We start from the raw sequence: 14,196 nt of genomic DNA, 5'->3' as shown, positions 1-14,196 counted from the left end.
GCAGCGTGGAAATAAGTCAAAGTGTGGAGGAGACGGACCAGGAAAAGCGGCAGACCTCCGGGGAGGCCTGCTCCGTTCTCCCCGCAGTTAGGGACCGTTCGCCACGGTACCGCTGCTGGGCAGGATGGAAATAAGTCCTGCAGAGTTTCGCGTGTCGCCGCTGCTAAATTATTGCCGTCGCTGCTGCTCCTTCAAAACATTTTTGCAAATGCACCACCACTCTGAGACATCTGTGCACTTGCACAGCGCAGCAGCCAGTATAGTGAGGAGAGCAGCGGTGAGGGGAGTGGGGAGTGGGGGAAGGCTCCTATTTAGGGATGCACCGAATATATTCAGCCGAATATTGCAAAAAAAACACACATTCGGTATTCGGTGGAATAAGTGAAAAGCAAGGCCGAATAATAGCGGTGTGTTTTGATAACGCAATCAAACAGCGTACGGGGACGGACGGAGTAAAATGTCGGCAGTGTGGCGATGAACAATAACGGCGAATCCCGCCGGTTGTGGGTTGAACGGGGGTCACAGACACGGACAGGAATACGTATTCCTGTCAAATACGGCGGTGCACTATAGGCTTACCGGCGAAGAAGTCCGGCTCCAGGTGAGTAACTTGTTGTCATGACTGCCCAAAAGTACCTGAACAGCTGAGCCATGGCGGCACACAGTATATGGCGTATCAGAGGAGAAACTTTAGGGACTGTTCTTTACTTATGAAGGGACTTGTCAGGGGAGGAGGGTGGCTGGTTGATTTTTATTTCATTTATTTATTTTATTTGTACCCCCCCCCCCCCCCCCCCCCCATGTTAATCACTTATTGATTTTTTGAAGTATGAATAAGTCAATAAGTAATTTATTCCATTGAAATATCAGTGATGTATTATAGAAAAGTGATTTATCTTTTTATAAATGACAAAAGGCACATCTGCCTCAGAACCATGATACTTTCACTGGTATTGCACCATGGGTCCCAATTGAGGGATGAGGAAACACTGAACATTATAGGCTATAAGATAATCATATTGCAAAGATAACATATATATAAGATCACATTAAAGACAAAATTAAATTGCAATATTTTTTCAAAACTTGATGATTTTACCTTTCTGTACATTTTGTATACAAATTCATTAAATAATTTTGCTTGTAAATGTCTATTTGGTAAGGAACTGTTCCATTGGTACCATCCACAACTTTTCACTGTGGAAACGTAAAAATTGCATACAGAACTGAACTGAAAAAGTAGTGTGTAGTACAGCCATACTGGGGGCAGGTGATATGGAAAAAGTCAAATATCACAATATTATTTGATCAATATCAATAATGCAACAATATTGTAGGCTTGACTGTTGGTGCTTTCAGAAAATATTTACACAATAAGAGATTTGCAAAGAATCATCAGTAGTGTGGATATAATGACCATGCTGCATTCACACTACGACAACACAGCAAGAGTGTTACCAGCTACATTATCGCTGAGGTACCCGGTAGTGTTGCTCAGCTATCGATTCTTTTAGTAATCGAGTATTCCATCTTTTATTCTGGCAATTAATCAAATAATTGGATAAGAAATACTGGGTGTTTTCACTAAATTACTTATACTTTATTTAAGGGCAAGAGTAATATATAAAAGAGAAAATCTGAAATGTGAGAAATGGGCAACAAATTTGTTTCCTTTTTTGAAAATTCAACATTATTATTGCTTTAATTGCATAAACATTTGTCTGCCATGTGCACTTAAACAGTTGTGACAGTGTGTCATCCACACCGGCCGCACCGCGCAGCTCCGCCGCTGGCCCTGCAGCGATCAATTCGGCGTCCGGTCTATTTTCTGCGCAAGCCGCGAGCGAATGTGTCAAGCCGGGCAGTTACCCATGATGGAAAAACAACAGCTGGGAGCAGAATCCCTTGACGACCGGCGTGGAGAAATGCGCGTCTGATGTGAACGGAGGTGCTCCGGCTCGCGCGAGAATTTCGGTGCGCTGCGCTTCGCAGGCAGTGTGGCCCTGGCGTCAAATCATTCAGCACGCTGTGCGAGCAGCCTACAGATTTCAACCAGCAGCAGAAACGAAAGGCGAATCCCACCGATTGTGGGTTGAACGGGGGTCACAGACACAGACAGTATGTATGTGTATTCCTGTCAAATACGGCAGCCATCGGCTTACCGGCGAGGAGAAGTCAGCTCCAATAATATCCTCTTCTTGGCGTGTGGACTGCCCAGAAGTACTTGAACAGCCGAGCCAGCCGAACACGTAAGTGACGTGTCAGAGGAGAAACGAGCCATTCATGGCCCACAAACCTCACCACACTTTAGGGACTGTCAGGGCCGGACTGAGATAAAAATTCAGGCCGGGAGTCATACTACATCCACCCAGGCCACCCAATCCACACATTACATGCTCACACACATGCACGTGCACACGGACACACATATGGGCTAAGTAATCACCAAAGCAGTCACACAACAACTCTATTAAACACAACTTTAACAGCAACCCTACTCATAGTCCTCCAGTCCAGTGCTTTTCTCTTCCCTACCCTCACCAAATGTGCCCCTCAATAAACCAGGACTCCTATATGAATGGGTATTATGCTGAACTAAACATGATTGTATTATTTTGTTAGCAAATCATTTTGATGTCAGCTTATCATAATACCATATTCAATGCAACAGTAAAACAAAAATATAAGTCAGCAGCAACTTCAACTTATCTGATCTTATTTCAGTAACATAGATATTGAAAACTTTTGAACTTATACAGATAAGAGCCTATCCTTAAGAGGGGTCCCCAAACTGTTTCAGCCTGCGCTGCTCTCTACAAAATGGAACCAAATGGACCCTTACGGGTTAATTTGGCTCTTATAGCTTATCATCAGTCATTTATCTGGCCTTGGGTCGGTCCCCATCCTCCCCGGACCTCATGTTGAGAATAACCAGTTTTCTTACTTTCTCTGTTAACTTACTTGTTGCAGCATCATCATTTGACGACGTCACGCTGCTGCTGGGGGCTGGGGGGGCTCTGAACATATCTGTAGGTTTATGACATTTGGCCACCTCTTCCTCAATAGCCTTTTTTTTTTTTATCTCTCTCCCGTTCAGCTCCACCTTTCCTCTTTTTGCGGTCCATTGTAACGGCGCTGCTGAGCTGCAGAGCTCCTACTGCACAGTCTGTACACACCCTCTGCTCTCTGCCCCACCTGACTCTCCACAACCAAGCTGCTTTCAGTTTACAGGCGCGCTGATTTGCGGGCGGGCGCCGGCGGAAAGCGAAACAAACTAATCACGTCTTGAATCTACAAAAAAAAAAAAAAAAAAAAAAAAAAAAAAAACTTTTTGACCAATCGTTGTGACAAATGCTGACAGGGACCTATCATTTCTGACAGCGGGCGGGCTCTCTGCCAGCTGGCACTGCCACCTGCGCTGCAGAGCATGCCTTAAAAAAAAAAAAAAAAAAAAAAAACAAGACAGGCAGGCCAGAGCAGACCACTTGCAGGCCAGGCCACTGGGGAACTCCCCGGTTCTCCCGTGGGCCAGTCCAGGCCTGGGGACTGTTCTTTACTTATGAAGGGACTGTTCTTTACTCAGGGGAGGAGGGTGGCTGGTTGATTCTTATTTTATTTATTTATTTTATTTTGATCCCCCCCATGTTCATCAATCATTGATGCTGTTTTTGAAGTATGAATAAGTCATTAAGTAATTTATTCCATTGAAATATCATTTATGTATTATAGAAAAGTGATTTATCTTTTTATAAATGACAAAAGGCACATCTGCCTCATTTTTGCTGTGATATCGTGATACTACTCAGAACCATGATATTTTCATTGGTATCGTACAGTGGGTCCCAATTTTGGTACAGTGACAACACTAATCTGGAGGGGGTTCATCTGCAAAAACTAATGAAAAACTAAACAACAATATTCGGTATTCGGTACTCGGTATTCGGCTAAGCGTTTAATATTATTCGACTTTGGCGACAAATTTTCATTTCGGTGCATCCCTATTTTAAATGCGACAATAACAGGGAAATGGTCTACATTTGTTTAAGTAGTATTTTGCTAGCAGAATCAAAGATATTCAGCATATAAGTATTTGTTCTCAGTCTGAGAAATAGCTTAACTAGGTCATGTTACCTGCTACTTAAGTGCAGTAAGAACAAACAATAATAATAGTAATACCTTTATTTGTGGAGCATTTTTCAAGCCACAAGCACAAAGTGCTTTCAAAGGTTAAGGAAATACTAAACAAAAGCAATATTATTGAAACATATGTAAACATACACCGACAAGTATGCTTACATATATACATATACGCAAATACATACACACACCAAAGAAAGAACTACTGCCTTGCGTTTATTTGCCTCTGTGAACCCATCAAGTATCTCTTACAGTTTACATTCATGTCTGTGAAAACATGGATGCTTCACACCCAACTTCCCCCCAGCAGCACAGAAGATCTATACAAGCACAGTTTCAAGGTGGACGCCCAAGATTAGTGTCACCAGTTCAGTATCACCAAATACTATCTCAGTTCCTGAGATACGACGTTAAATAAAAGTGTTTTATGCAGAACATAATGATGCCACAGTGAAGTTGACCTTTGACCTTTTGGATATAAAATGCCAGAATTTCATTATTTTATCCTGTTAGATATTTGTATGAAGTTTGGTCATAATTAGCACATGAATTCTTGAGTTACAGCCAAAAACATGTTTCGTGAGGTGCATTCTCTATTAAAAAGAGTTAGTATGAATCAGCTTTTACATCTGGAACCTCCTGTCTACGACGGGCTTGAGACGCTCCCTTGTTGAAGACTTGGCTCAGATTAATCGTATCCAGTTTGATTTGGCAGTGGGTTTATGTTACTACAATAACAGCTTAGCTGGGACATGAACAGCCACAGTGACTGAAATAATAGCAATAATAACAAATGTAGGACAAGAATATTCCGATGACATCACCCACAGCGTGAAAGATGACCAGGGAGGATTGATTGTGAACCAACATGTAGTCTGTTGTCTGTTGGCCAAGTCACCGTAAGATTTTATGATTTTATAATCTAATCTGACACAGTGACTGTTAGAACAAACAAAGATGTTGCGTTATCTGAACCAGGCATAAATGGTATAATCATCACTTTCTTTCTTTCTGTCATTCAACTATTAGAACTCCTAAAAGATATGTTTGCTTGAGCCAGGTGAAGATTCAGTACAGATGCATATGTTTATACAAATTAGAAATTCAAAGACAAGGAATTTGGTTCTTGATTAGGTCATACAGATAATCTTCATTGTAAATCTCCCAAACATACCTAAAAAACCAAAGTAAGCCCATCAGATAAAAAAAGGCTTCGCTCCCCACAGATGGCCACTAGACACCCTTTCTGTGGCCCAGCCTGCACATGTGCAAACAATGAGCACTTTCACCTCATTACATTCATTTTTAGAGCAACAAGACACAACACATAAGACTAATGGCTCTGACCACAGCAGCCACTGCAACACATCACTAAAATGCATGGTGATGTTCAGAAGAGAGACAACACAGTATCTGAGTGGCCATCAATAGCTCAAAGAAATCTCAACCGAACAACTGAAAGGGCACAGCCAAAAGTAGTACTTTATAATTACTACTAATGCCTCAGTACATCACACACACACACACACACACACACACACACACACACACACACACACACACACACACACACACCTGGCACAGAGCGCAGGTTGTTAGGCCCACTAAACAGCCTTGCTCAGCACAATTACGTATAGTGGGCTGCAAACAGACTGACTATCAATAATACTGAATGCAGGGTGGCAAATAGCCTCTTAGCACAACAGTGCAGATGGTGGTACACTGCAAATTCATTGAGTGAAAAAGGCACATCATACAGCGACATAACAGCTGAACACAGCCCATGGGGTACACTTTGGATTAGATGCTCTGGAAACCTGTTCAGAGGGATTCACTGCCAGAGCAGCATATCAAGAAAACATGTGATATATGTGATAATGTTGTTGAATATTGTGATGACAATGTGACACTAGATAAATAAACCAATATTAAAAGTATACAGTTTAGTGTCTTTCTCCTTTAGGTTCATGCTGCTAACACAGACCCCAGAAAATAAATAGCCTATGCACACTGAATTTAGAGAAATGATGTGCAGTGATGTTGATTAGGCAGTCCCTCCAGGAACTCATGGCAAAAAAAAACTTGAATTTGCGGCCAAAAACCCTTGAATTTGAGACCCAGAGAAGTACACCATAGCCCTTTACTCTCCTAACATCTCCCTCACCCTCTAACCCCCTGCGCCCCCCTATTCTCTAGGGCTGCAGTCAACCAAAGAAAATCTTGGTCGACTAAAGTCGTACATAATCTTCAACTGATCGATTAGTCGTGGGGAAAAAAAATCTGCACGTTATTTTTACTTCTGCGGTGGTGTGTCTGTGTCACTATGCAGTTACACCTCCAAAACACTAGTCGGCGGTAGAGGACTCCGTTAAGTGCTGTAAAGTTTAGTTGATTCAAAACACACATTAAATATGGCTTAATGGAGACAATTTCAAACAAAAGTACATAAATTGGCTTCACTATAAATCGCAGAATTGACAGACTGGACAAATTTCCCCACAACTACAACATGCTAACATTATTACCACAAGTCTATGGCATTTTACACTGTATAAATTAGCCTAGCGCCTAGCGATCTTTTCCTCTTCTCATATAATACCAGGGACAACAGCAACATTTAACAAAGGTAACAGCACACAGTTTGGCTCCATAACAACTCACAAAGCTCACTGACAAAACAACTGTCATGTACTAAACACATTTTCCAAGCAAATACAACATGCTACGTTATTAGCACCAGCATATGGCATTTTACATTGTATACATTAGCCTAGCACCTAGCAATCTTTCCCAGGGACAACAGCATGATTTAGCAAACGTAAGGGCACTCAATTTGGCTCCATTACAACTCCCAAGATTAACCGACAAAACAACTGTCACACTAAACACGTTTTTCAAACAAATACAATATGCTAACGTTATTAGCACAAACCTATGGCATTTTACATTGTATTGATTAGCCTAGCAGCCGGCGATCTTTCCCTCTTCTCATATGAAACCTGGATAAATCTCGAAGTATAAATCCCTAAAGGATATATCACACGCAAGACTTAAAATGCTATTTTAATGGAGGCCTTACTGTCCTCACAATTTATTGTTTCTTATCTGTGAACTAAAAGTAAATACAAGCTCCATTTCCACTGAGGGAAATGGTGTCCGTATATAACGACAGACCGGAGGTCTGCATCACTGCGACGCATAGTTACAATTCTGGGGAGGTGCACGTTAGGCTACGGCGTAGGCTCCAAATCGACGTGGATCCTACGCCGTAACCTACGCGTCGATTCAACGCAAAACTATAAATTACGTGTATGTGTTAATGTCAACATGTTGTTGTAGAAACAAAACTCACATACAGCATATCATTAAAAAAAGAGCGGCGACCCTTTATTATATGAAGAAAAAATGGCAGCGCCAAGCCACTGCTTCTACACACAAGAAAAACTCCATGTGGACAAACATCCTAAGTGTTAATGTCAGAGTAGTATAAATTACTAAGTTATAAAGGCGTCCTTGAATGTTTGCAGGAAAAACTGTGTGTGCATGCCATAAAGAAAATAGTTTAAGATAAGTAAAATATGGGGCGTCGGTAGCTTAGTGGATAGTGCCGGCACCCCATGTAGAGAGGTGATGCCTCGCTGCAGCGGTCGTGAGTTCAACTCCGGCTTGCAACCCTTTGCTGCATGTCGTCCCCCCACTCTCTATCTCTCCCCACTTCACAATCTTCACTCTGTCCCGTCCATTAAAGGCAAAACAGCCCAAAAAAAGATAAGTAAAATATGTTATAATTAAGTTTAATAAAATACTGTTATAATAAAGTTAACAAAAGAACTGTCTTGTCTTAGGCGACTAGTGCTGATGTTTTTGCTGTAAACCTGAAGCAGTCAGATGTTAGCAGTTAGCATTAAGTTAAACTGTTGCTGCTGCGCCTTTAAGCAGGAGGATTATTCACTGTGAGCTGGAAACACACCAGCTCTCCACTGTAAATATTAAAAGCATTTGCAAGTCCCACTGGTGCTCCATGCTCACAAAATGTGAATTAACAGTCACAGTCATATCCTACAGGTACAAAAACCCACGCTTCCTCTGCTCACGCTTAATCCCATTAAGTCAATCTGTTACCGCGGTGGCATCAAACGTGATGATTTATTCACTATAAGCTGGAAACAAACTCACAGCTCTCCAGTCGATAATATATTAATAATATCTGCAAGTCACAAAATCAGACTAAATATTATGGCTGCCCCTTGAAAGTCGGATATTTGAATTGTCAGTCGGACACCTCTTAGTTGAGATTGCTTCAAGTTGGGCACAGCCCTATTAAAAAGCAAAGTTAGAGGTCTGGAGCCCTGCAGATGAGAAAGACACTTTGAGCTGCTTGCTTACTGTTGCTCAGGAGAAAGTGGTCTGGATGGGCGGAGGGGTGTGTGTGACAGTATGTGAGTCTTTCTTTATGTGTGTGTGTGTCTGTGAGAGGGAGAAAGCCATAGGAGAGAGTAGGGCTAGGTGATACATCGATTTTTTACAATATATCGATATATTTTTAAGTAAGATATAGAAAATTTTAGACAATACCGTTTATATTTATATAGTGTGCATCTCTCCTCTCTCACAGTCTCCGCACAGCTCTGGCCCACTCACTCACAGTTTCTCCATAAACATTCAGAGAGACACAGAGCTGCTCCTCTGTTTAATCTGTTAATTAGTCTACGGTGCAACAGCGGTCTATTTATTGCACGAGCTACGCAAAATCAGTCTGTGAGATGAATGAAGTTACGGCAGTGGCACACGTACAATACTGTGGGCCTTTTCCTCTGTAACTTTTAGCCATGTCCAGTCAAGCGCTGATTGTGTTTCTGTTATCAGTTTAGACACAAGGTGCCACACCGAGCTGTGTACTTGCTCCTCCTCCGGAGTAGGTCCGGGCCGCCCGCACTCAGACGGGCAGCGGTGGCGTCTCACCAACCGCAGCCAACACCCAACCTGCCCGTTTCTCCCCTTAAAATCAGCCGTGGATCAGCTGGCAACAGAACATGTAGCCCACTTCGTAGAAAATACCGGGATATATATTGTGTATCGACACTCAGCCTGAAAATACCGGGATATGAATTTTTGTCCATATCGCCCAGCCCTAGAAGAGAGCAAGAGAACTGAAACGCCAAAGCGAGTCTCATGCTGGTGGCTTAATCAAACAACATGACCATTTACTCGATGTCTGAGATATTGTCATTGCATACATCCATCATATTTAATATATCAGCCACCCCTTCCCTGATAAAGACTGTTAAATCGAAACACTTTGGTCATAAATGTGTTAATTAAGAATTTTTACTTACAATCAGAGTGCCTTGGATGCTTTTCAGATTGCCAACCATGGACTGCTACATTAAGTAAGCTGGACTAGGGCTGGGCGGTATGACAAAATTTTCATATCACATTTTTTTAAATCATATCGGTTTCACGGTATTTGACCATATTTTGCTCAGGTCCCGCCTACTTGACATGCTGCTGTGTTGTGCTATAGCCTATTGAAGTGCTGCCATTTGTTTTTTACATGACAACACCTGAATGCAACACAGGCTCTGCTCCATTAGTGCAGTGCTCGGTTAGTCTCGGACTTGTCGGTCGGCTTCGGTCAGGAAAATGCAGACCGAGCCGGGCTCTAGTGTGTTCACCTGCGTGTGTCTGTGTGTGTGTGTGCGCACCTGTCTGTGTGTGTGTGTGTGTGTGCGCGCGCACATCAGGGGGGAAACTCCATCGTGTGCAATACAGAGAGCAGAGGAGAATTGTGAATGGCGATGCGCCGCTGCTAGTTGCATATAGGGTAAACACTGCTCTTTTTGGTATGAGTTCTTCTGGGTCATTGTGTTCTTCTTCAGCAACATGCGGTATAAGAAAAATTTAATTCATAACGAAAATAAATACCGGTTTTCAGTACAAACCAGTATACCGCACAGCCCTAAGCTGGACAGTCACTTTTTTTATTCTAATGTCACTACTTTACCTATCCTTAAAGAGCACCTGATATTTTACCGTCACCAAAACCTGGTGCCTTGACCCAGTGCAACACTCCCTATTTTTTCTGCAAATAATACCTAGTTGACTACCTCTCTGAAAGCATTTCCTTCATGCATAAACAATAATGAGATGGATTTCAGACTTCATTAGGATTAGTGCCACATGAACAACTACACTGGCTGAAAAACAAGTTTAAAACATCTCATCATCCAATTCAAGGGCTGGACTTAGTCCCATGTTTTGCCATCATTTAAGCTACCTGATGTGTTAGATATATCAGTGATGGAGAGACACACAATCTGTTTGTCTGCACTCTGTCAGCCCTCATAGAAAATCAATGAGCCAGTTAATTTTGTGCAATGGGACACCCACTGACATCAGTGCTAGTAGAGCTGACCTTGTAGCACATTGCCCATAGCTGCCTGCAAGATGTTCAGTGTCAAGTAGGCTACTGTAAGCAGCATTGTGCTCCTGGAACCCACAGTTTGATGTTTCAAATAAGTACAGGGCCCTGGCATATGAATGATGGCTGTTCTGGACTGAGGCAATCTAATCACAAAACCAGCCACGTGTTCAGGCTCTGTAAGCAAACTAACAGCCAGTGTTGCAGCAAGGTGTGACAAAAATGTGTGAAACAGGTGCTAGCCACATAGTGAACCTTATTACATTACTGTGCTAAAGCTAGGTTTAAAAACCAATGTGCTAAAGATGTCCTGTGTAGTTTGATGCCAAAAGCCTGTGTGTTCTGACACAGGTACATGCTTTCTGGGAGGTGAGGAATTTAACAGGTAGACTGGACAGTGAGTTCATGCCATAGGCAACAAGCCTGGTCCATCCATCGATGGATCACAAAAGATAAAATAACCGTGTGTGTGTGTGTGTGTGTGCGTGTGTGTAAAAGCACCACACTCTCAGAAAAGGGCTGAGTCAAAGATCTGGCTCAAATCTTGTTTGGTTGCACTGCACTGTAGCTCTCTGCCATTTTCTAATGAACAGTGTGACTCATTTCATTATGTTGACATTATTCATAGGCCTATATGTTTTGCATACCTACAGCTGGAGCATCATACTCATCACCCAGCAGTATTTCCGGTGCAGAGTATGCCAGAGATCCACAACTGGTGGTCAGCTTTTTTCCCGGCTGAAACTTGTTACTGAATCCAAAGTCTGTGAGCTTGACCAGCCCTTGTTTCTCGAAGAACACCACATTCTCTGGCTTGAGGTCCCTGTGCACCACATGTAGCCGATGGCAGTAGGAGATAGCATGAACAATCTGGGCAAAATATTTCTTAGCAAGCTCTTCATTCAGACCCTCCTCATGTTTCATGATGTAGTCAAACATATCCCCTCCATCGCCTAGCTCCAAGATGAGGTAAAGCTTGGTCTGAGTATCTATCACTTCATATAGGCGCACAATGTTGGGGTGCTGGACCAGCTTCATGCAGCGGACTTCCTGGAAAAGGTGGCCTGTAGCCACGGTGTCTAGCTTAGTCTTGTCAATCACTTTCACCGCCACCTTCTCCCCAGTGAAGACGTGGCGTGCCAGCTTGACCACAGCAAAGTGACCACGGCCCAGTGTCTTGTCCAGGTCGTACAGGCCAGCAATTTTGCCATCATAGCCCCGCTTGAAGCCTGCCATAGCTGGAGAAGGCGAGAGGGAGAAGGGAGCCCCCACTGTAGGCAGGGGCAGGATAGCTGAGTCGTGTGGGTCCAGCTTAATTCAGTTCATCGAAGGCTGAAGGAGAAACCCATTGCTTCAGCTTCCTAAATGATATGAAACACACAGTCACTACAGATTCATTTAACACTGATTACATTACCAAGCCAACCATTAAACTGAGTGAGGGACCAAATAAATTTTCTAAAAATCCCCATGTTCACCCTATTATTATGTCATTCTTACAGTACAACTGTCTCAGAAAATATTGAGGTATCACAGCATTACAGGATTTATATTACTATCAGTCAGTATGATCCTTAAAATAAAGAAAGCAGAGGAGTTATTTTTGGTTGAACTAATGTTTTATTAATACAACTGCAACTTGAAACCATTGTGTTGATAGAAATATGCGTAAAAAGTCTCCGCTTAGAATATAACTCAACTGAAGGGGAGATTCAACATCCAGCGCATTTTTTTATACCTTGAAACCGGTTTATTACTGCATCTCTAGCCTGGATATGTCATTCTGTGTGTGTACGTTAGCGCATAAATACTTGATCCTTGCTGACTATTGACAGGATGGCTGCTGCGCTAACCATAGCTCGTTTATTCACTAACCCAAGTCAAACTTCCCTCTACTGTAATGAAAGCATTCCTACGGTCGCATGTTCAGGCAGGCGTTTTGCTACCACGGTGGAGTTTGACAGACCAGCCGAGAAGTCCGCTGCATTACGGGCCCAACGATGCTAACATTAGCCTAATGTAACCAGTAGCTAGCTTGCTGTTCATTGATTGATCGGCGTTAACATAGCATAACGTTACTGACTGACTGATGCTGACTGCTTTCGTTCTTTAATATCCGAGGGTCGACCGCTAACTCACAAATGCACCGAATAATGATCTGTACGCAAACACATTTAGCTGTGTGACAAAACGCTGTCCACACAGGTAGACAGGTGCTGCTTTCCATATCACACAGCTAGCCGTAGTTAGCATGTAGCAAGCTAAAGTAAGCAGGGCTCGCTCAGCTCACCTCTCCAGCTTCGTTCCGGCAAACATAAAGCCCCGACTCCGGTCTCTACCGGCTACCTTAGGTCCTTTCGTATACTCCCTACTGAAGCTTATCGCAAATGATCAGCGTAAACGAGGATGGCACTGTCTCTTCGAGGTGACCGTGGCACTCAGGAGGTGCCTATGCCCAGGGTTCATGTGTAAAACGAGGCATTGCATCGTTGGCAGCGGCTGCTCTGGTCGGAACGTTGTTTCCTCCCTGTGAGGCGGTGAGCTGGGTGCTGCCTTCAAGTGCTGAAAAAAGTGTCGAGATTTTTAATCCGAGAGACTCTCGTCAGTGTTATAGTTTATCTAAAATGTGTTCAGAAATGATTTTTTTTTCTGTTCATGGGATCTACATCACAAATGTTTAACAGATGAATGAAAACATAACATACAAAGCCACAACGTTACCATGAAATCTGTCATAAGGTGGGCTATTCTTTTTTAAGAAAACAACAACAACAACAACAACAGCGGAAAAAAGGTAGGATACTTTTTAATTTGAATATGTTCTTATTATTGTTGGATTATTGTCCTGCGGGACAAGCTGTTTATATTTACTATTTTGGAGGCCACAGTCAGTTCCTTACGAGGACCACTGAAAGCAGCATAACAGCATCGGCAACCGCATTCCACTCTGACGTCAAAGTCTTTTGATTGGGGAAATGCTGCTGAAAGATTATTCTGTTTACACAACAATAAATAATATGAGGTATCTAATTGATATGTAATTGATAAAGGTATGTGTCAGTATGACCTTACTGAGAGGGAGAGTTTTACATTGTTTTGAGTTTTGAAATGATATCTCATTTAATGCAAGGTGACAACGTCCCACGACACCTGATTTATTAATCACTGCTAAGTGTTTGTGTCTGATGGTAAAAGGTTTAGCGGTACTTAGCGCATGTTTCTGTGAGATAGATCCATTGCCTGTCCGTGTTGCTTTGTCTTCCCCATAAAGGGCGCGCAGTGACATCTAGTGACATGTTCTGGCCCGTAGCCTACCTGACTCTCCTGAGTTTGTGTACCTTCTCTGTTTATTATTATTAGTATTATTGTTATTATTATTGTTATTCTTATTCTCATCTAAGCTTTATCTAACCAGAGAAAAACTCTTGAGATTAAAAATCTCTTTTTCAAGAGTGCCTTGGCTGAGACAGGCAGCAATGTAAGTTACAGACAGACAATATCTCTAAAATCATCATCTATATTATTGTTATTCAAAAAACATCTGAAAGGAGTCTTATTTGCAAAGACTCTTTAACTTCACTGACTAATTTGTAATGCATTTCAGCTTTTTTATGTAAACTATATATCTCCTACAATTT

General features: G+C 42.4%; 1 protein-coding gene across 1 annotated transcript in view; it reads right to left on the bottom strand.

Annotated features, from left to right (window-relative positions):
* snrka (SNF related kinase a) overlaps nucleotides 1–13,064 on the bottom strand; it is a 97,968-nt gene extending 84,904 nt beyond the window's left edge. The window contains exons 1-2 of the mRNA XM_033638261.2: nucleotides 12,849–13,064; nucleotides 11,206–11,919 (exon numbers count right to left, since the gene is read on the bottom strand). Coding sequence (XP_033494152.1) covers nucleotides 11,206–11,794 — 589 coding nt within the window. The 5' untranslated portion in view covers nucleotides 11,795–11,919; nucleotides 12,849–13,064. The remainder of the gene's footprint in view (nucleotides 1–11,205; nucleotides 11,920–12,848) is intronic.
* Nucleotides 13,065–14,196: the final 1,132 nt, after the last annotated feature.

This window comes from Epinephelus lanceolatus, chromosome 10, assembly GCF_041903045.1.
Source record: "Epinephelus lanceolatus isolate andai-2023 chromosome 10, ASM4190304v1, whole genome shotgun sequence".
NCBI classification, from domain to species: domain Eukaryota; kingdom Metazoa; phylum Chordata; class Actinopteri; order Perciformes; family Serranidae; genus Epinephelus; species Epinephelus lanceolatus.
Note: the sequence above shows the minus strand (reverse complement) of the source record. Positions and strands in the feature narration are given on the sequence as shown.